Genomic DNA, 23,679 nt, shown 5'->3' with positions numbered 1-23,679 from the left:
GCAGGAGCGAGGATCTGGCGCGGAGCCGGGATCTGGCGCCTGGAGCCGTGGATCGTCACTGTGGTCGAGGAGGAGGTTGACCTCGCGGCAACGACGAAGGAGAAGGAGGGCGCGGGGGAGGCGGAGGTGGCGAAGGGGCGGCAAAGGGAAAGGAGAGGGCACGGAGGAGGCGGTGGCTGTGAAGGGGAAGGAAGGCGCGGGGGAGGCTGCGGCTGCGAAAGAGAAGGAGGCGCAGGGGAGGTGGCGGCGACGAAGGAGGGCGCGGGGGAGGCGGCTGCAGCGGAGGGGAGACCGGCGTCGTGGTCGTGACGGATGCATGCCGCGAGGTTCCCCGACGAGGTGCGCTCGCTCTTGCGCTACCACCGCCCCTTCAATCCTCTCTCTCGAGGTGGAGGATGAGGATGAGGATGAGGATGAGGATGAGGATGAGAGGAAGGAGAAAGAAGAAGAAAAATGGAAGAGAAATAGTGTGGAAAATAGAAAACGAAATAGTGTAAATTTTGTCAAAATAGTGCACTTTTGTTCTAAATAGTGTAATGTGATTTCAAAGAGTGTAAGTTTTTTTCAAAGAGTGCAACTTTCATTTAAAACAGTGAAATTTTTTTTAAAATAGTGTAATTTTTTTTAAACAGTGCAATTTCATCTTCTTCTTCCATCTTCTATTTTTTTTGTCTTTATTTTTTTTATTATTTTTTTCTACAATTTTTTTGTCATGCCTCTCTGCCAACGACCACTGCACCGGCGATGGCGTCACTAAGGACTTCCCGTTACGAGGCTGCGGCGTCGCAGCGACCTTCGTGACGTCAGTGTCGGTAGAGAGGCGTCGTCGTCGGAAGTGGTGAAGGAAACGAAGGAGGAGGGAAAGGAAAAGGGTGAGAAAAAGCGGGGAAGGGCGAGAGAGGCATCGTCGTCGGAGGCGGGTCGTCGTCGGAGGCGGAGAGGGGGAAAAAAAAAAAGAGTCGCGGCGCAGTCTCGACGGGGTCGGAGGCGAGGAAGGCGCAGGGTGCGTGGGTGAGGGCGAGAGCATGAGGGTGAGAGGCGAGGCGGGCTGTTTCCGTTTCCGCCTCCGCCTCCGCCTCCGCCTCCGCCATCGCTGCGTTCTTAAGAGAGAAAAAAAAAAGACGAGAGAAAAAAAAGAGGAGAGAGAAAAAATAATAAGAGTATTTTAGTTAGTTTGCTGAAAATTCGGACCGAATCTGCAAAAATAAAAAAGGTGGCCCGGTTTTGCAAAAGTTCAAAACTAGTGGATTTTTTATGCAAATTAGCCTAAATTTTTTATACAAATTCGCCCGGTTATAAAATGTAGGCCTTTTTGCATAAAAAAATCCACTTATTTTGGGCTTTTGCAAAATCGGGCCACCTTTTTCGTTTTTTGCAGATTCGGTCCGCTTTTTCAGCAAACTGACCAAAATACCCTTATTACTTTTTCTCTTTCCTCTTTCTCTCTGCTCTTCGTTCTCTAGTTCTTTTTTTTTCCATCGGAAAAAAAAAGCGAAAGCCAGGCGGAGCAATTTTTTCTTCTCTTTTTCTTTTTCTTCTTCTTCTTCCTCCTGCTGGAGCACCTTTTTTTTTCTCCCTCTTCTTCTTCTTCTTCTTCTTCTTCTTCTTCTTCTTCCTGTAAGAGCACGGGGCGCGGCACGGCGACTTCCGGCCTCGCCAAGCGGCGTCCACCCGGCGGCGTTCTGCGGGGAGGGGTCGCACCGGCGACCGCAAGCGCTGCGGCGAGGGTGGGGGCGCGCGGGAGGCGGGCGGCGAGGTGGAGCGGGGTGTCGCAGCCGGGTACGTCGCGCCGATCGAGGGCGGCGGTCACGCACGCCGCTCGAGGCTCCGCTCTGGCGGCGTCGGCCGCCGTCGTGATCTCCGACGGCTGCTTCTTATTCTTCGTAATGGTGTAATGGTGCACGCGGGCCGGTGCACGCAGCGGCGGCGGGCGGGCACGCGGGCGAGCTGCGGCTGCTTCTTCTTCGTCGTAATGGTGTAATGGTGCACCATTACACCATTAATGGTGTAATGGTGTAATTACACCATTAACGGTGCACGCGGCCCGCGGAGCGGAGCCGCGGGTGGAGCTCCGCCGGGCGCAGCTGGCTGAGGGCCTCCTCGAAGCGCGCCAGCAGCGCGGCGTAGCACTGGCGCTGCCGCACGGAGCGGGCAGCGAAGTTGTGGCCGAAGCAGCCGCTCGAACTCGTGGCCGAGGTTGCTGCCGGCGGCGGCGAGCGCCAGCCCCAGCATGCGTTGCTCACGCAGGAGGCGCGCGGACAGCTCGAGCTTGGCGGCGGAGGCGGAGAAGACGGCGCCGGCGGCGTCAAAGTGGCGGCGGAACCGCCGCTCGTCGGGATGCGGGGAGGGATCGTCAGGAGGAGGGGATGGAGGGGGCGGAACCGCCGCTCGTCGGCACGCTGATTTCGCTTCCCGCTCCGCGCGGCAGCGCCAGCGCCACGCCGCGCTGCAGGCGCGCTTCGAGAAGGCCCTCGGCTAGCTGCATCCGGCGGAGCTCCACCCGCGGCTCCGCTCCGCGGGCCGTGTGCACCGTTAATGGTGTAATTACACCAATGGTGAAATTACACCATTAATGTAAGTGTAATTTCACGGCATACCACATTAATGGTCTAATGGTTACTATCATTAACGTGCGCGGCCCGCGGAGCGGAGCCGGCTGTGGAAGCTCCCCGCGCAGCCGGCCGAGGCCCTCGATAGCGTGCCCAGCAGCGCGCGTGAGCGGCGCTGGCCGTGGCGGAGCAGCCGCGCGTACTGGCGGGCGTGCGTGGTTGGCAACCCGACGGCTGCCAGAAGCGACGGGACAAGGTGGCCCTTCGCTGAGCTTCATTGTGCGCGCGTCTACGGCCTACGAGTGCTCTCCGACCCCTGTCTCGCGTCTGCGAGAATCACACGACCGTCGCCCTCCACGCGGCCGGTGTCGCGCCCGGATAAAAGCTGGCCGCGGCTGTGGGCAGCGGCGTCGCCCTCCGCAGGAGGCGCGGGCGCAGCAGCGGCGGCGGCGGCGGAGGGTTTGGGGATTGGGAGGCGCTGGTGGAGGGGCTCGGGAGAAGGGCGGCGACGGAGCGAGGAGGGGAGCAGACGTGGGGGAGCAGGGTCAGGAGGGCTCGCGATCGATCTCAGGCTCAGCCCTCTGATTAATCTATGATTCTCCTTTTATATTATTTTTATTACTTGCGATTAATTCGGATAATTTTGATGTATTTGATCTCTTTTCGACGGCTAGGATGGAGGAATAGTTGTTGGTGGTGGGTGTTTTTTTATATTCTGATAGGTAGTGTACACTGTACAGATTATGTAGCTTCTATGGAGGGGGCGGAACCGCTGCTCGTCGGTACGCTGACTTCGCTGCCCGCTCCGCGCGGCAGCGCCGGTGCCACGCCGCGCTGCTGGCGCGCTTCGAGGAGGCCCTCGGCCGGTTGTGCCCGGCGGAGCTCCACAAGCGGCTCCGCTCCGCGGGTCGTGTGCACCGTTAATGGTGTAATTTCACCATTAATGGTGTAATGGTGCACCATTACACCATTACGACGAAGAAGAAGCAGCCGCAGCTCGCCCGCGTGCCCGCTCGCTGCCGCTGCGTGCACCGGCCCGCGTGCACCATTACACCATTACGAAGAAGAAAAAGCAGCCGTCGGAGATCGCGACGGCGGCCGACACCGCCCGAGCGGAGCCCCGGGCAGCGCGCGTGACCGCCGCCCTCGACCGGCGCGACGTCCCCGGCTGCGACACCCCGCTCCACCTCGCCGCCCGCCTCCCTGCGCCCCTACCCTCGCCGCGGCGCTCGCGGTCGCCGGTGCCGACCCCTCCCTGCAGAACGCCGCCGGGTGGATGCCGCTTGGCGAGGCCAGAAGTCGCCGTGGCACGCCCCGTGCTCTTACAGGAAGAAGAAGAAGAAGAAGAAGAGGGAAAAAAGAAAGGTGCTCCAGCAAGAGGAAGAAGAAGAAGAAGAAGAAGAAAAAGAAAAAGAGAAGAAAAAATTGCTCCGCCTGGCCTTCGCTTTTTTTTTCTCGCGGAAAAAAAAAGAACGAGAGAACGAAGAGGAGAGAGAAAGAGGAAAGAGAAAAAGTAATAAGGATATTTTGATCAGTTTGCTGAAAAAGTGGACCGAATCTGCAAAAACGAGAAAGGTGGCCCGATTTTGTAAAAACCCAAAGTAAGTGAATTTTTTATGCAAAAAGGCCTTAAATTTATTTATAATTTTAGAAATACCCGAAGAAAAAAAATTCACTCGGCGGCGGACGTTGAAGTCGCCTTGCTACGGGCGTCAACAGCGATCAATGAGCACGAAAGTTGCATTTATTACTTGGATTCAAAATTAGATACATACACAGATACCCTACTTCTAAAGCAGGGACCTTACTGAAAAGCCTTTCTGCTTGAAATAGATTCCCCTCCTGGTGGCGAAGCCTTTACTAAATCTCCTCCTACTCGGAATAAATCAGTACATAGAAGAAGATCGAGAAAGAAAGAGAAGAAAAGGAAAATTTGAAGACATGGAAATGAATCCCCTTCCTCTGCTCGTGGGCCCCGGCCTCGGCGACGACGAGGACGACGAGGAGATGAGCGCGGCGGTGGCCAGGGTGGAGCGGCTCCTGGGCTATGGTACCAGCGGCTGGAGTTCGTGGGCGACGCCGCCCTCGGCCTCGCCTTCTCCAACTACCTCTACCTCACCAACCCCGACGTCGGTCCCGGCTCTCTCTCCGTTCTCCGAGCCGCCAACATCTCCACCGAGAAGCTCGCCCGCGTCGCCGTTCGCCACCGCCTCTACCCTCTCCTCCGCCGCAACTCCCCACGCCTCGACCAGCTCGTAACCCGACTCCTCCCCCCACATTACACTAAATCCCAATTCTTTCATCTTTTTATCTCTAATTCCGGAGCTGTTCTCCCCCACCTCCCTCCCCCCCTCCTCATCCTATTCAGGTTAGCCAGTTTACGGAAGCCGTGCTGCAGGAGCCGGAGGACGACCTCGTAGGACTTCTCTATGGCGGCAGCACCGTCAAAGCCCCCAAGGTCTTAGCTGACATCGTCGAGGCGATCGCCGCAGCCGTCTATGTTGATTCCAATTTCCATCTCGAGATGCTTTGGAAGGTTCTTGCTCTTCTCTCTCCGTTACTTCTCACAATTAGTTTCCATTCTAGTTAAAGACCAAAGAAAGAAGGTTTTTTCTGTTGTACTGGGGTTTTTGGAACGCACATAGGTTATAAGGGGAATTATGGAGCCGATTATCACAGCGGAGACGGTGGACGAGCAGCCGGTGACGACTCTTCACGAGCTCTGCCAGAAGTATAAAAAGAATGCCATGTTCAAGCACTGGCGGAGGGATAATACAAATGTTGTTAATGTCTTTGTGGACGGGGATCTCGTTGGGATTGGATCCTCGGAGCAAAAGATGATTGCGAAGCTTAACGCGGCCAGGGACGCCCTGCATAACTTGGCAAACTCTAAATCGGATTTGTTGACAAGAGCACAAGTTGGTAGTGAAGCAGGGGAGCATAGAGAAGCTAAGCAGAAGCTTAATGAGTTATGTAGCAAGAAGCGCTGGCGAAACCCAAAGTACAAGTAAGCTTCCATTCCTTTGGATTGGATATAAGTGGGCCGACTCTGGAATCATGGATCTTTCCGGTGCTTTTTCTCACTCTTAAATTGATATTTGCAGTACATAGAGTTGAGCTACAGTGCTATTATTAATAGCACCCCCACCTTTGTGCTATAGAGTCTTTTTGGATGATATTTGACCATTGACACCATTAAACATGATCAATTAGTTGAGCATTCTATCTACTGAATTTTATGATCTTTGAAAACTATATTCTAGGCCATCAACTTGCCAAGAAATGGACGGTCAAAATTGAACAATCATTAAAAATAAGTGATAGAGATCTTAGATTTATATTGGGAGTAGTAGATCATTTTCTAGATAGTTGAAAGAATTTTCTATTAAAAATTCAAGTGATTTGGATTATTCTACACTGTTAAACGAGAAAACACCCTATATAGACCGTTGAAATTGTCACTTTTGAGGTCGCTTGATCACCAAGTAAATGATCACCAAACATCAAAAATGACTCTATAGCACAAAGAGTTTGGTGCTATTAATTGTATTCCAGCCTTGCTTGCAAAGCATATATGTTTACTATGATGTGTTGATGTTATCTTCGATTAGCTTTTAAGTTAGTGTCAACCGTGGATTGTTAGGGAAAAATAGTCTCGTGAAATTATTAACTTTTTTTTTTTTTATATCGCTGTTTCGATTCCCTCCGTGATGTTTGAACCAAGTGGTCGTAGGCAGGACGTTTTGGTATGCTGCAAAATTTTGGTAATCACGTCCAAGTACAAAGTGGCATGCTACTAAGGATTTTGAATTTGGTTTTCCTGGCTTCGTAGGTGAACATAGTAGTGGAAGGCTAACCCTATTCAGTAAATTAGTTTTGCCCGCTAGGGAAGTTCCAATTCAATAAGTATGCAAATGGAAATCAGTTCAATAATTGGTTATATAACGTATGGAGCCACCATATCTTCTGTTGGTGCGTGCTTTCTTGTTAGTCTACTCTTTTGGTAGGACTGATCGCTAAGAGCAATCCTTGTAGTATTGGCCTCTACAACACGCAAACTGGGCATGCCAGCCAACTTGCAGTGGTAAGATGCCCGTTGTCTTGTGCCCATCGTCTTATCAGCTCTCTTCTACAAGCACTAGCACCCAACTTCATAGTGCTATGGGAAATAAGTAGTTGAATAGCCGTAGCTAATATCATCTTCCATGATCCTAATCCACTCAGAATTTTTATTGGACAAGAAATGCAATAGCAAATGTGGGAACTTCAATTCTAATAATATTCATTCTTGGGGGCTAATTTGTAATCCAAGGTTGAAAATTCACTAGAGACCTATTTGTACCTCCGCTTGGAGCTATCAAGTTTTTAGGTTAGTTTTTCTTCATCCTGGGCCACCTGGGGGTGCTTGGTATGAGATTACATAGAGATGGTCGTGAACTTCACTCACAATGGGGTAGTTTTGTACTAGTTGAATTGGAGGTGAATATGTTTAATTTATTTTATAACAATCTCTTAGCCTTGGCTATGAGTTATTGCTACTTTAGAAGTGATTTTTGTTGGTGCAAAATTCTTATTTGGACGGTCTTTAGGTTTTAAAGAAGTACCTTTGACATGGTAGATTAGAATTGAAAGTAGAAAAGTATTAAGATTGATGTTCTAAGTTTAGTGATGTTTCTAGTTCCCTTGTCTATATAATCCCCTGATAGATCTGCTAAATAGTCGCCCCCTGTATTTCAGTTCATGTGGAAGTTTAAAGTAGTCAAGTACCTTTTCTTGGGCTCTTTTGTTTAAATGGGAGAATCTTTGCCCGAAGCCATGATTCTTGCTCAAGAATCAAGTGAGTTTCATTATGATGTTAATTAGTACTTCTAGAGTGACACTTCGGTAAGGTTTATTTTGAATGTGATAGATTTGTACTTTGTACAATGTATCATAAGAGAAACTAAGAAAAGTCTGTTTGTTACTTTGGTCACTATAAAAATTTAGGCCTTTGCAGCCCACAATGTTTGTTGCTGTAGGATAGAAATTCGTCGCTACTGCTATTTAGCACAAAAAAACCTTCGTTGCTTCTTTATCGCTACAGCCTCGTCGCTAAAATGTTTTAATGACGAAGTAAAGCAATTGGTCGCTGTTGTTTGCTACATTTAGTGACGACAAAAGATTTGCCACTCTAAATATACTAATAGAGACAAAATAAATGGTCGCTACTTGCCTGATAATTTGTTGCTAAATATACATTTAGATAGTATATTTTCGTTGCTAAATATAACTTAATTGCAACAAATTCTATTCGCTGCCAAAAGCCATTATTTTTAAATAATTTTATATTTTTATGATAGTATAGCAACGAGAATAGTTTGTTGCAACTTCAGTGACAGGTTAATTAATTTAACTAATATTTTGAGACCAAAAATATGGTCGCAAGTTCATCTGTCAAATATACATCCAATTATATATTAGTAACAAATAGTTTGGTCGCAGTTTCATCGATCAATTAAATAGCAATATGCATCTGCTATTTTTATGACAATTTCTCACATTTTACAATTCAAATTATCATCAAACATTATACATAAAAATTAATAAACAAGCCAAAATATATTTCCAATTCAAAGTATCTGCGCAAATCGAAATAAATAAAATATAGCCAATCAAATGTATCTTTCTTGAACAGTTAAAATATCCAAATCTTGATTAATCATTCTAATATGTGTTCACTAATATTTTTTCAACCAAAATGCAAAATTCTATCTTTGAAAAAATTTTGTACTTGGCTTGCTCCGGTATAGTCCATTTGCACATATTTGCACAAAAAGTATAAAACTATTATTATTAATAAGGTACCAAAATTTATCTAATTAATTATTACTTCGTCTAAACAATCTATTTACACCACTTCACAAAAGACTAAGATGATAATACAAGATGGATAAATAAGTTACGATTAATTGACTTAGTTATTTTGTGTAAGCAAAAGGATATGTCCTTTTGAAGTATAATAATGTTTTATTCCAATATAGTTAATATCTGTAGTTAACTTTTATAAGTATATAAGATTTTGACAACAAATGATATAGGAAAAATTAAATTTGAAAAAATACTCAAAAGAATCTTATTTACCACATAGTAGATGGTTCAAAATCATCATTTCTTGGTGACATTTGAATAATTTGTTGCACCATAGTCTTTAACTATTCAATCTCTTTACTTTGAGCTTCAATTTGAGATTGTTGAGTCTCAATTTGAGATTGTTGGGTGATGGAGAACCGAGTCCTTACCGGACTTATACTCGTTGTCGCAACCATATTTGAAATATTTGGTTGGATGATGGACCGGTATTAAAAGCCTAACTTGAATCTGAGCCTGATTCAGATCCTAAATTGAGTCTGAGTTTGATTAAGATTCTGTGGGTTAATCTTGGTTTATTAGATTAGGATTTCTAGTTTATTTGGAAGTTTTAAATTAGAATTCTATTCCTTTTTAGAATTCTATTTTGAATTCTACTATGTGAATTTATTTAATTTCCTTTTCGGACTCCCTAGTCGTATTCGTAGTCGTTTTAATCTATACCCTCTATAAATAAGAGTCAAGTCTCTATTGTAAGGTATGCTATGCTTTCGATTAATGAAAATTGAGTTGTTTGATTTCCTGGTGAATTTTCTCTACCTTCGCGAAAGCGTTGACTGGAGTGAGTCCGGCTTGAGACTTGAGAGCGAGTTCTGTGAATTATCTCTTTTGCCTCTCTCTTCTCTTTCCGCCTCTATATTTTAGAGCTGTTGGATCCGTTACAATTCAAGAGGGCCGTTGAGATCGACTTATTCGTGTGGGACCCACCCGCGGGATCCCTCCACAAATCATACGTGGGATTTCCGCTCCTTATCCGTGCGCATCCTCCCTCTTTCCTTCTATCCGTACGGGTAGGAACCGGGGTGGGCTTGATCAAAGACCGAAGGAAAAAACAACAACAACAACAATCTGAACGATCCGCCGTTGCCGCGATAACCATCTGATCGAGATTGCGATTAAGTCTTCTTCAAATTCTAGCGAAGCGGCTATGATCCGACGATCGAAAGAAATTAAACTAACTCGTCCGCGTGCGTGCGATGGATCCGATCGTACGGAAACTCCAAGGTGTGATCTTTCCTAATTGTTCTCTTATTTAAGTTTGCGAATTCCAGATTTGTCATTTATTTCTTTTAGTTTGATTTCTAAGAATCGCTCAATCCGTATTTTTAAGTAATTCTCGAAAATCCTAAACCATCCTGCATTATTGGGTCTCTCGAAAAGTCTTTTATACTTGTCAATTCTTTTGCAATTTTGAGGATTGATTTTATGAAACTTCACGTCGTGACTTAGGCTTTGGACCATGAGCTCGCCCAAGTATATATCCATATCTAGTCTCAAGTATTTTAGCACAAATTTCTTGCTTAGTCATAGGAACTTTATTCTCATCAGTAGGGGGTTGTGATTGCATCTTCACTATATTTTCCTACAATTAGAAGGCATAATATAGACAGTTAATCTAATACATATAAATATAGAAACATTATCCATATTTTTAATATAACAATTTATTAACATACATTCAAAATTAGTAAGAAGTAACATATCCTTTCTCAAACTTCTTGTTGGCCCATCATTTTCTAGTATGATAACTTTCCTTGAATAAGGCAATCTTACCACATTGTTGCGTTTTGTAATTCTAATGCATAATATTTATTTAATTTTTATCGTTTGTGAATAATGATTAATCAAATGCTTATCCACACAAATTACTAAATTTTCAATAATTATGTGTATCACAACTGAAGAGTGTCTCCTTGTTGGCTCTTTTTAAGTTTAGACAGTGTAATGAGGTGGTTAAGGATTTTCCTCGACGATTGATGTATCGATGCAAATAGTAAGCAAACATTTAACATCAAAAAAAAAAAAGAAGAAGAAAAGGAGGTGATTTATGCCTAATTGATATAGGCGGCTATTCGGATGAAAAGTATGAATTACTATAGTCGTGAGTTCTATAGCACAGAGGAAGAAAAGCGTTGGAATAGAAGAAGAAAGGGGAAGGAGAATGATAAAACACCTGTTAGATACTAGTCACACGGGTGTAAAGCTCACGCAGTTCAAAGACAACCTTTTAATTCATTAAATCTTTTTTTTTTTTTTTTTTAAATGGCTGTTCTCAGCTTAGGATGGAAATTTGGTGGTTTATAGCCATTCAGTGTCAAATGAATTTACTAACATATTTGTGATCTAACAGTGTACTAATACAGGGCGAGTTAGCATTGTGGGCTGTAAAGATCCAACTGCTTGACAATAACAGGAAGTATACTAACTAATCAATATAGAGATTATTGGAAGAAATTAAATGTGACATCATGTTCAGGTTGGGGTAGAACGCCTGGAAGAAGTCACGGGAATTTTGACACTTAATGCTGTTTTTTTTTTTTTTTAATTTTTTTTAAATATTTTTTTCAAATCAGGAATATTGCTTCGTTAGAAGAGGTTTCCAGCTATCATTAGAAATATTGCAACATAAAAACTCATCACGTAACTGTTTTATGTTGGTTATACCGGGTGGATTTTTCGATCAAGTGACTATATGAGCAGCCCTAAGAGTCTGAGCTGGAACTGAGAACTGATGTGATTGTCTCTTTATATAATTCACTAGGGACACACATAACATACTGAATTTCATGAATTTTTGAGTGATTGTAAGGTTTCAAGCCATAAAGACTTCTTAATTTGTGCTCACTTATTCTCTTCTCTTTGACATCAGAAACTTTTCCTTGTTTTTTAGTTCTCAAATTTTATAGACATCACTATTATATCCTCTGAATAGTAAGAATAGGTATTGCACAAAAAATTAAAACATTGTTCTTGAATTAGATCTATTATGATGCATTGATAAACAAACTGGTCCACTGCTCCAATTCGCTGTTGGCTACTCAGTTTTCTTTGTAGTAAAAGAATATAAGTTGAGATATTTGGAGAGGCACAAGAAGCTCTCTTCTCATCACTAGTCACACGTAATATGTTCTGATTGACAAAGTATTCGTACTTCTTTTTGCTTTTCCTGACTAGTTTAATGAGACTTGGTTTTTCTTGTGTTTATATGGTACTAAAGAAAATTGCTTATTGAATCTTCTCTATTTGGACCTCTCACATTCCCTTGCACCAATGTAACTGTTTTTCTGCATTCAATATTTTTCTGAATGTGACTAATGACAAGAGTAATCAAAAGTTAGTAGTCTGGAAGGTATCAATGCATTAGGTGATGTATAACAGGCCGGAACTAGTATTGATCGGATTAAACCGATTTAGTTCATCATTTTTTAACTTAGATTGGATTAGTTGAGCATATCTTTTAGTTAGTTAAATGAGAAATTTTAGCTATCCTCTTATTTAGTTTTATCTGTATTTATTTTAGATTTATCTCTTGATAAGGTTGTTATATTTAGTTATTTAAGATAAGATCGAATCCGAAGTTAGTTATGTGTATCTAAGGCTAAAGATATTATAAATAAGGTGTAAAGCTTCATTGTATGAGGATAATATTAATAAATTAATAAAAGATGATTCAGAACTTTGGTGCATGAGCAATCTTTTTTCCTTCGTGAATGCGTCGCCTTGGAGTGAGTTCAGTTACGAAGTGAGTTCGGTTTAGGAGTGTCCTGATTATCAACCGTGCTCACCTAGGTTGGCGGCGAGGAGCGGCGCCGGCGGCGGCAGCGGAGCAAACCGAGCCCGCACAAGCTAGGGCTCGGGTTCCACGGCAATGGCGGCCACGGCGGCGGCCGGGGAGCTCAGGGACGACGGCGGGGAGTTGCCTGAGGTCGGCGGGAGGCGGCACGGGTGGCCTCGGGCGAGGGAGAGCTTGCAAGGTATGCTCGGCCCGAGCAGACCTTGGGCGGCCACAGGTTGGCCGAGGCGGCGGCGGCAGCCCGCTGGGGTGGCGGCGACAGGCCGGGGTGGTCGCCGAGGCTCTGAGGAAGGCAGCAGGGATGGTCCAAGGTGGCGGCGACGCAGGGGAGAGGCCGCACACAGGCCTCGGCTCGGGCTCGGGCTGGATGGCTGCAGGCGGCTGGAGCGGCAGCGGCGGCGCTCAGGGTGGCTCGGGGCGGCGGCAGTAGGCGAGGAGGGTTGCTAGGGTTTCGGGGGAGGTGCCGGAGTAGGACCAGAGGGAGGGGGAAGTCCAGCTCTACCCTCGGCCAAAGAAGATAAAGAAAAAGGTGGTGGAGAAGATGAAAAAGATGGAGAGGGAGGCTACGGCTGCTGCTGGCCGGCCGGCGCGCGCGCGGCGAGGGCAGGGAGCTATATATATACAAAGCTCAAATTTGCGGAAAAGCCCATCCAAACTCAATATTTAATATTGAGTCTTTCACAGCGTGAGCAAAACGTGCAAACACACCTCTACGTGCGATTTCATGCGAAACGGCACATAAAATGTCGCAACTCTTGCAAAATTACCGTTTTGCCATCACCAACCCCTCGAACAACGCGCGATACCCGCAGATCCGTTCGTCAGATTTGCGAACGGATCGCACCAGTGCGATCAGCACAACGGAGACAACAAACCTACGATTTTGGTTCACCTCGATCGGTCACGGATTCGCGGCGAAACCCGTTCTCTCTCCGACAGGCGAAATGACGCACAAACACATATAATACGTGTATTTTCAGATTTTCTCGAAATTCGTGCGTCAAACCCAAAATCCGCCAGCGCCATCGGTTCCAGAATGGCTGAACCGTTCGAAACGAGCTATTGGACTGCTATGAACGGAGTTCGATACGCGCCGGAAGCCAACTTTACACATTGGCCTCCCCAGAAAACCGAGTTACTATTCACTTTAAGTGAAAACTGTAAATCGCGTAAAATCTCTATTCTAACTTGTTTTCTCCCGAAACTTGACGAGTGCTTTCGTAATTAAATTACACACAAAAATATCGTCAACAGAGAGTTTAGCTACACTGCCAAAATTTCAGTCCTTACAGATACAAATGAACCACAGCTCCTAAAGCTAAATCTGGTAACTTTCAGAAGATGACAGTGTAAGGTTAAATGGTTTTCTCCTAAGTCAATTTCAGGTCCAACATGTAAAATTATTCTAACCTCTAAATTCAGATTCTATATTAACCGATACAAATCAATGAATTGAGCTATTAAACATGATTCTACACATGATACACATGCTATCATAACTTCGGCTTGGGAGGGAATTCGACGATTTCGGTAAACTTCAACCTACCTCAAAAAACTCGTCCAACCACCGCGAGAAGTCGAACGAAGGGAAACCACACGTTCACCTGGCCTCCAACGGCGCAACCGTGACGTCCACGCGCTCAAATGGCCCTCTGGATCAACGTCGACAACCTCCCGAGCTTGAGCCGCGACCACCACCACGAGCACGCCCAAAAACTAGAGAGAGAGATAGCAGCAATCCAAAAACCCTCCTCTTAGGCTCTCTAAACATATATAAAGAGGTTGGGTTACATAGTGAACGTTACCTCAAATGACCAAAAGGCCCCTCACCAACTCAAAAATCCAGCTGGAGTACCGGTACCCAATTTGGTTACCGGTACTCGGCTTCTCAACCCGCAAGCTAGCACACAGGGTACCGGTACTCGCCCGATGCAGTACCGGTACTCGGCATCAGATTGGCGTAACCCGAGAGCATCAGTTCTAGAAATCTACTGGGGTACCGGTACTCCTCTCCCTAGTACCGGTACTCAATACTAAAATCTTGCATTTTGCAGATTTCAATATCAAAACTCTGCTCTCGCATCGCACTGAGTCCGTTTTGCGTCCAATTTGCCCAAAACGACTCCGACTTGTCGCGACACTCCAGATGTGTCGACAAGCCTCAGGTGCTGAAGTTTCACAGGCAACCAAACACTAGGGATACTACAGGGATACAGATTCGACACGATACAGATACGGTGATATGACAATTTCTAAAACTTCTAGGATATGATACGCGGGATAAACTTAAATAAAATATTATTTTAAATATATTTAAATAAATGTTGATTATATGTAATGATATATTGAGAACAATAAAATATCTCGACTATATTAAGGAATATATTCTAATATGCATTAACTTGTCTAATTGTTCTAAATATGTTCATAAAAAAAGATAATCAATCATATAAAATAATAATTCAAAAAATATCAAGCCAACTATCATTCAATTTGATCAAATGATAACAATAGATATATATATATAGTCGCACAAACTAGATAATTAGCCATTCAATATATATGTTTGATTTGTTAGTTCTATTATTAAAATAGCAATAAAAAAATATGCTAACAATTTAATAGAGAAGGAAAAAAATCATATTTTCTTTAGCCTTTGTTGCTTAATGCTGGGTTGACAAATTAGATTAAAGAGAGTAAATACTGTGTAAAGATAGAACGAGAGGGAGCGCCTTCTACCATTTAAGAGCAAAAAGATAGATGAAATGTCAAATTGAACAGATATTGGTGTTTTTCTTACTCTTTTCCTTCTTTCCAATAGGTTTGGGCGTGAGCTTTTAAAAAATTTTTTAGTTTCGATCATTTTAGACCAAAAAAGAACCTGGCAGTGTCCCTCCCGTATCTGCCTATATCCCTTACGTATCCGAGCCGTATCCGATTTTTTTATTTTTTAAAAATGCCGGATACTTCATTCGCGTATCGGACACGTATCGGGTGCGTATCGGTATTTGAGACGTATCCGATACGGATACGGCATGAAATTTGAAGTATCCATGCTTCATAGACAACTATCATCATGCAATCAACAATATATAGATGAACAAACGATAAATAAAACAATTGACATGTAGAGACTACGATGGTGATATAGAAGAACAGAGGAGAGTGAAACGATCTCACCGACTACTAGTTCGAAGCACCCACCTATCACTATCATGTTGGGAACTTGGGTGCGCAACAAGTCAATCGAACCTACGAAGATCCACCGGATCAGTAACCAACCCACCAATCCAAAATACCCAACTCACAAACCCCACACAAATTCCCAAAATCGGTTTCCTAAAACCGATCACCGTAACTCGTCGGAAGTCTCGAAAATCACACTTGGACGCCGTCGGGACCCACGAAGTGTCCCGAAACTCACCCGTGCCACGAGTCACCCGCTGCCACAAAATACATCGATTTGGATGTCTTGGCAGCAAACACAAGGACACAACTAAACAATTATCGCCGGACAATTGTTCGGATTCGGGTTCCCGGAAGTGTCAATTTCGACACTGGAACCCACCGTCGCTCGCCCGTCATCTCTGAACCCACGATATGATGATGGTGACCGGCCGACAAGGCTCAGCGACAAGTCTCAGGGCAAACAAACACCGTCGGATGAAATCCGAATCGAAACCGCGTTCTGCCGGCGAATTTCGCCGAAAAATGCACTGAAATCACTATTCAATTTCGGCGAAAGCTATCGGACCTTGGACAATCAGTCCAGAGGTCACCACACACACATACGTACTGCCCACAGTAGCCACAAGATGCACAATTGCATAAAAGTCCCTACATTTACATGAAATCTTAGTGTTTTATGTAAATAAGGTGATTTTGTGGCTCGTTAATGAAAATCGAAGACTTTCGAGGTCCACCGAGACACGTACTAACAGGTCTCGACGTGTCGGAGGTCGTGCTCACGATCCAGAGCACAACGGCTCATTGTGGGAGGCGCGGGAGTGACCCAAACATTCAGCGAACAACGCACACTCAGGGAAAACCGCGCTGACAACGCAACTTCGGAAGCCGTTGATCCAAAGTGAGGTGAGCACTATGATCGGCACTGACCAGCGATCACCGTGCTCACCTCCGGAGGCATCGGGACAGCCTCGGATCGTCGGAAAAACAAATGCAAACCCGAAACAGCAACCAAAAGACCCTAACAAGCTTACCGGAGCAGTGGGGGCTAGGGCACGGCCGACGACGGCTCGGCTGCGGGCGCGTCGGCGGTAGGCGGGTGCGGCCGACGTGGGGAGGCCGGGGCTCGCACCGGCAGACGAGGGGAGGCGGCGAAGGCGGCTGTGGAGCAACCCGAGCCCGCACAATCCGAGCTCGGGCTCGGGGTTCCACGCCGGCTTCGGTGGCGGTCGGGCCACCTCGGGGCGGCAGCAAGGGGTCGCCTGAGGTTAGAGGAGGAGAAGTGAGGCGGCGGGCGATGACGGCGGTGGCCGGCAGCTTAGGCACGGCTGCCTGAGCTCGGCTCGGTCTGAGAGTCGCCGCGGCGGCGCCCTAGGCGGGCGTGCGGCGCCGGCGGCCACTCCGGCTGGACGCGGAGGTGCCGAAGGGTAACGAGGGAGGTCGCCGATGTGGTCTCGGGCGATAGCAGCGTGGGGGAGGGGTTGCGAGCTCAGCTCGGTCTGAGCTTGCCCAGGGAGCCTGCAGGGCGGTGGCAGCACTCGGCGACGGCGGCAGTCGGCGGGGGAGGTCGCCGGGGCTCCGGGGACGGCGACAAGGGTGGCCTCGGGCGGCGGTGGCGGCGCGCGGGCCAGGAGCTACAATGCCCTCGGCGCGAGCTGACCCGACTGGGCTTTAAACTGCCAGGGCGGCAGCGGCGACGCGCGGGGGCGGTGGCGACCGGCGGGGGAAGCTTTGATAGGGTTGGGGGGACGCCGATAAAGGGCAGGGAGGCAAAGCCGCCTCGGACTTCCTCTCCAACCCGAGAGAAAGAGAGAGATAGAGGTGGAGAGGGAGGAGAGGAAGGAGAAGGTGATGGTGGCCGCGGCTGGCCGGCCGGGGCTAGGTCTGCGGCGGCTGGGGGCGCGCGGCGCACGATGTGAGGGGGAGGTAGGACGGCTAGGACAGTTGGGGGCTAGGGTTAGGGTTTGCATGGTGCAAAACCCTAGGTGACTATATATGTAAGGACTTGTTTTGCGCAAAGGTCCCCCCAATCTCGGATATTTTAAACCGAGTTCCTCACAGCGCGAGTAAAACGCGCGAACACACCCCCAAATCCAATTTCATGCAAAACGGTACATAAAATGTAGAGCTTTTCGCAAAATTACCGTTTTGCCATTAATGACCCCTTCTCGATCAATGCACGATATCAGGAGATCCGTTCGTCAGATTTGCGAACGGATCGCACCAGTGCGATCAGCACGATAGACCCAAACTCACGATTTTGTTTCGCCTGGTTCGATCCCAGATTTGCGACAAAACCCAATCTCTCTCCAAAAGGCAAAACTACACACAAATACATAGAATATATGTATCTCCAGTTATCTCGAAAATCGTGCATCAAATCTGAAATCCGTTAGCGCCAATGGTTCCACGATAGTTGGACAACACTAGTAATAATAACTGGGCTTAAGCATTTTGGGCTGGTGGTTGGGCCCAACGAATTATTGTTGCTAGTGTGCTGGGTCGTTACATTTGGTCTCAGAGCCAATCACCAGCTGGAAATGCGTGGCTAGTCTCGGCTGAGTCAGAGTCTTAAAGACAAGGTGATAGGCTATGTCGGAGTCTGAATGACAAGGTGACCGGCTATGTCAGGGTTTGGATGACAATGCTAGCGAGACGAGTCTCACATCGCCGTGTGATCTTGGGCTGTGTGTGTGATTAGACTGACGAGGACGTCAGGGCTTTAACGGGGGTAGTCTGTCAACACTAGTAATAATAACTAGGCTTAAGCATTTTGGGCTGGTGGTTGGGCCCAACGAGTTATTGTTGCTAGTGGGCTAGGTCGTTACAATGACAGTGAAGTGTGCTTGTGTTTCATACATGCATGCATGAAACACATGCATGTCATGTTGTCAAGAGCCTATGTAACACATGCATGTCATGTTGTCAAGAGCCTATACATAGGCTAATTAAAGAAAGTTAACAATTGAAGTTGCCAACTTCAATTGTGCATTTGCATGCATGCCTATAAAAGGGTTTTAACTCCACAGATAATGAAACAAAGCACAAACAACAAGCAACGAGTGAATTAAGTGAGGTGTGAGGTGAGGCCTGAAAACTTAATTAGTAGCTTGTTGAGTTTCTCTCTACTTTTAAGAAAAAAATTCATTTGAGATTAAGGTAGGGGTTTTTTTCTTGTAACAAGGGAAGGGTAGTAATAACCATAAGGCTCTTGTGTTTAGATTGAGAGAAGCATAAAGGTATGGGCTTGTATTTTGGTTTTTTTTATATAAAGGATACATCTCTCTCGCTCTCGATGTGGACGTAGGCAACTTGCCGAACCACGTAAATCGTTATCTCTTTTTCTGTATATTTCTTTTCTATTATTTTTCGCTATTTCTATGTTCGTGTGTTTTTTATTGATAGCACATGCAGGACGATCCTAAGTCCCAACATGGGTCGCCCTGGAGTGACTCTAGTCCCGAAGTGAGTTCGGTTCAAGAATGAGTTCTGATTATCTTTTCTATTTATTCTTTTTTTTTCTATTTTTTGAATTTTTCTATTTTCTTTAATTTTCATTTTTTTAATTATGAAAATTTTGAAAAAAATAAAAAAATATTCAAAAAAAATATTTCAAAAATTTCTATAATGTTGAAAAGCTTTCAAAATTATAAATCATATTTTGGAGCCCTCCAAAACGTAAAACCTTTTATTCCATCTTCCATCATTAGGCTTTCGCTACAGAATAGCTACCGAATATTCTGACTAGATTTTCATGACTGTCTGCCATGCTACATTTGACTAGCTGAGTTCTGAACTGATTTCAAACATTTTTAAATCAGTTCCATTGCTGTCTATGTAGATCAACCTTCAAGATCAATCTTTTCCTTAATACTACCTACATATACTAATAGTTTTATGCTTTGAGTAACCTCACTCCGCAAATCATACCGAAGGAACACGTGGGTAAACCTTGAGGTTTGAGAATATAAGAGAGCTCAACGCTTTTCCATCGGTGATTGACTCCAATCTATAGAATAGCTAGTTATGCCAGTTGCTATCATTGAAAAGGAAGAAGATGGAATAGTTTAACTGTGAAATGGAAGTCGTGTGCCATGCTGCCATCTGGCTAAACAAAAATTTGCCCAACTTGAATATATTCAGTCACACAACAATGCACAGCTGTTGAAAAATATACTTGAATATTACAAGTTGGTGAAGGCTATAATTTTCCATAAGACTTAGACCATATTCACCCAACTTCTGCTTGGGCTAGTTGTTTTAATTCTTATTGTTGCTAGGCCTTATTATTTTAGACTACCTTCTATGCATTAGTTTATATATAATATGCCGGGCTATGCCGATGCGTGTCGATCATAAAAAATATATGTGTGCCGACACGTAATGGCATAAAATATTTATTTTCTTTAGCAACAAAACATGCTAATTATTTATTATATATTTTTGTCAAATCTTTTGAACTTTATTAAGAAAATTACTTACTAATTTCAAAAATAGAGAATTTTGAGTTGTGCCATCGGCACGGGGACTGTATTGTACCGATATCTTACTGGCACGATACGACATTGTGGATACGGTCCGTGCTGATAGGCACTTTAATCCTTGATATAATATATGTTTATTCCGCATTGAATATGTTATAGTATGTTAGATAAGTTTGCATTGGATATGTTATAGTATGTTAGATTAAGTCAGATTATCTAACTTATATTATTTTTTAAAATAAATAACTTAACATAAAAAAATTAAAGACCATTGAGTTAGTTTAGAAATAGATTAATTTAAATAAATGTATTAGATTTATGAACTTGCAGACTATAGAATTTCTACTTGAATAATTACGTAGAATAAAGGCATAATAAATTTGGGCCGTTAGCTTAATTATAATAAATTAGAATTGGTAGAATATATTAAATTAGATATAAAATATATTTGATTTATTAGATTTTAGATTAAATGTATAAATTTATTTAATTTGATTGTATTTTCTTCATGGCTTCATCATATTGTGCAGAGTGGTGCAACACCATCGTGAGTCGCTACTTCAGTATAACATTGATTAGATGAGAAAATTATCAGTTTATGTATCACCGTTGTCTTAGAACCCGTGTCTGTTTGGTTGTAATTGTTATTGTAGAGACAAAGGCGCTCCATTCATTCTGTATATTGGATGTTGCAATGCAGTTTGCTAGAGTTATTATTATTGATTCTAGAATTTATTTCTATCAGCTTCTTGTGCTACTATATGCATTTGCTATTTAACTTATCCCTGTTTTTCTCCCTAAATTTGGTGATTTTTATTTTTCTATTTTCTTTTCTTCTAATGCTATTAGAAACAAGTAATTTGGAGCACATATTCTTTTTTATGATACTTTTTCATCCTTGAAGAAGTCTTTAGTATTCTTATCCTTGTTTTGACACTTAAATATCTATTATGTTGGTGCTTCTACTTCTTCTTTTGGCTACAATAGTCTCTGATGTAGTTAGTGTTTGGCAAAAAGAAACATGTGGCACTTTTACTACAGTCGGAAGCTGAAACGAGATTCTTTTTTCCGAAAGCAAAAGCTTCAATTCGGTGCTTTGGAATTTTCTCTAGAGAGTGTGTTGGGTGGATTTTTAACATAGTGCATCTCCTAATGCTGCTTTTATAGATAACATTTCGTAGAACGGCACTATTCCCTAAAGAAGGGCCAAACTTTATTTACTATGTTTGACTTGCAGAGTGGAGAAAGAACAGGGGCCTGATCATGAGAAGAAGTTCATATGCTCTGTTCAGGTTGAAACTTCAGATAACGCTTTTGTAACCATTGGTTACCCAATGTCAAGAGTGAAGGACGCGGAAAATTCTGCCGCCTCCAAGATGCTGAATGAAGTTTTGGGTGGTATGTAAAAAACGCAGTAACGGTTCAACCTCAAGCCTTATTGTTACCACTGACAAATGAAGGTGCTTCTGTTATCCCCCTCTTTTGGGACTAAGGGGAGTAAGCTTATTTATCAAAACTTCTACGAACTATTTTACTTCCTTGTGTTCTCTGTATAGTGATACTGCAATATCGAGTATAATCATCGTGTTGTTGTATAATTGTTAGTTAAATGCTCTATGGTCAGGAGTTTTTTGTGAGGTCATCCTGGTTGTGTGCAGATGTTTATATGTAGCATGCTTATTAAAGAAAGACATCCTGTTTAGGGATACTAGCGGGGAAGATTTGATTCATATTATCATAAGAAGTTTATTTTTAACTTCAGAGATGGTTTGTGTACTTTTTAGGTTTATTTAGGTTTATCTTGGTATACTTGTTTGTATTGTTATGTAGCTTCTGCATGGATTTGACCCAGTTGATCTAGTCAGATTAGCATACATAGTGTAGACCTGTCGATTGGGTGGGAACATAACAGTTGAATGGTGCTTGCTGTGTCTTAACTAAGTGGACCACACCCCATCGGCTTGAAAATTAGGTTTTCTTGGGTGATTGTCTACAGAGCAAGCAGTCGACTACATTCAAGAGGTCGGCAAATCCCGTTGTGAAGTAGGGTTGCGACCTTGTTCGCTGTTCTTTTCTTGAATTTCAACTTCATTTACCGCGAGAATTCTTCAATACTTCATATTTTTCTTGGTGGTTCATTTTCTTTAATGTGATTTTGGGGAAATTTAGTACAAATTCCTCGGCATATCATGTTTAAGGTACGTTGTCTTTAATTTGATTTTGGGAAAATTCAGTACAATTTCCTCAGCATATCATTTTATTTAGGATAGATTTTAGGGATTGTTTGTTCCAGGGTTTGGAATAGGCTAATTTGTATAAAAAATTCACAAATTTTGAGCTTTTGCAAAACTGGGTTATCTTTTTCAATTTTACAGATTCGGATCGAATTTTTTGCTATCGGACGAAAATACTCTTATTCATTTTTTTTCTCTCTCTTCTTTTTTCTCCCTCTTCTTTTTTTTTTTTTACTTCACCATTTTTTTCCTCTCCCATCCGCTTCGCACGGCGCCCACGCCCCCCCGGAATCCTTTGCCTGCTTCGCCATGCTGTCTGCCAACCTCTTCTGCCCACTCCCGTCGCCCGCCTTCCCCTGCTGCCGCCACCCTCCTTCTCTAGAATCTCTTCTCCTCGACGATGACTCCCCCGTCGCGTCCCTCGCGCCGCTGTGGCCACACCTCAGCATCGCCTACGGCATCCTGTCGGTGTCGGTGTCGGGCGCGGACCAGGCCTCCCTCCGCGAGCACGCCGGGCACAGGTTCCTGTTCGGGTTGGCAGCGCTGTTTGAATTGGAGGAGCCGCGGGAGCGTGACCGGCTGAAAGAGTTTCCCTCGCCCACCTCAAGATCGCCGTCCGAGTCCTACTCTCCGGCGAGGGAGATAAGAGCGTCCAAAAAATACAATTTTTTAAGGTGTAAAAAGTTGTGTAATGGTGTAAAAATGAAGAAAGGGGAAGAGGAGGAGAAGGAAAAGTTATACAATTTTGGACGAAATGGTGCAAAGTTGGGCAAAATGGTGCAAAATTGTGCAATTCTCATCAAAATTGGCCCAATTTTTTGCCCAATTTTGCACCATTTTGCCCAATTTTACACCATTTAGGTGAAATTTACATTCCTTTTTTTTCTTCTTCTTCCTCCAATTTATACTATTTTTTTCTTCCTCTTCTTCCTCCTTTCTCCTTCTTCTCCCTGAAGCCCTACGAAGAAGGTGGGATGCGGGCCCATGGCGGCAGCGGCAGTAGAGCGTGGCGCGACGGAGCGGAGAAGGTGGGATGCTGCAGCAGCAACGGCGCGGATGGCGGCAATGGCGCGGGTGGCGGCCGCGGCATTGTGTAGGATGCAGGCCCCTTGCGGCGGCGGCAGCGAAGCGCGGCGCGGCGGAGCGGAGAAGGTAGGATGTGGCAGCGGCAGCGGCAAGGGTGGCGGCAGCGGCGCGGGTGGAAGGATCGGGGGGAGATCTGTAAGGAAGTGAATTCTCGAAATACGAGAGTTAGACTTCATCCAGAATCGACCAAGGGTCGTATTGGTGAGCTTTGGAAAAGCCAAAGATGTCAAAATCACGAAAAGTGCAGTGGAAATGAGTCCACAAGAGCAATTAGTGCAAAACCTGCATTAGAGCAAAACTGCTCTCGGGGATCGGTCCCTCGCAGGGAGGGACCGGTCCAATCGGCTGGGGTTGCGGGGATTTTTGAAGCAACCGGTCCCTGGCAGGGAGAGACCGGTCCCCGAAAGTGACCCTAGCGAGAAAAGCCAAAATTTGGCTAA

At 44.6% G+C, this 23,679-nt stretch overlaps 1 protein-coding gene across 1 annotated transcript; it reads left to right on the top strand.

Annotated features, from left to right (window-relative positions):
• Positions 4,487 to 21,680, top strand: LOC109716213 (ribonuclease 3-like protein 2; the record flags this gene model as incomplete). The annotated part of the gene is made up of 4 exons (XM_020241543.1): positions 4,487 to 4,804; positions 4,918 to 5,085; positions 5,195 to 5,556; positions 21,157 to 21,680. Coding segments are annotated over 4 exons (1,017 nt in total), but the record flags the coding sequence as incomplete, so codon positions are not given.

Source organism: Ananas comosus, linkage group 10, assembly GCF_001540865.1.
Source record: "Ananas comosus cultivar F153 linkage group 10, ASM154086v1, whole genome shotgun sequence".
In the NCBI taxonomy this organism is placed as follows: Eukaryota; Viridiplantae; Streptophyta; class Magnoliopsida; order Poales; family Bromeliaceae; genus Ananas; species Ananas comosus.
This window is presented reverse-complemented; position numbering and strand designations above follow the sequence as displayed.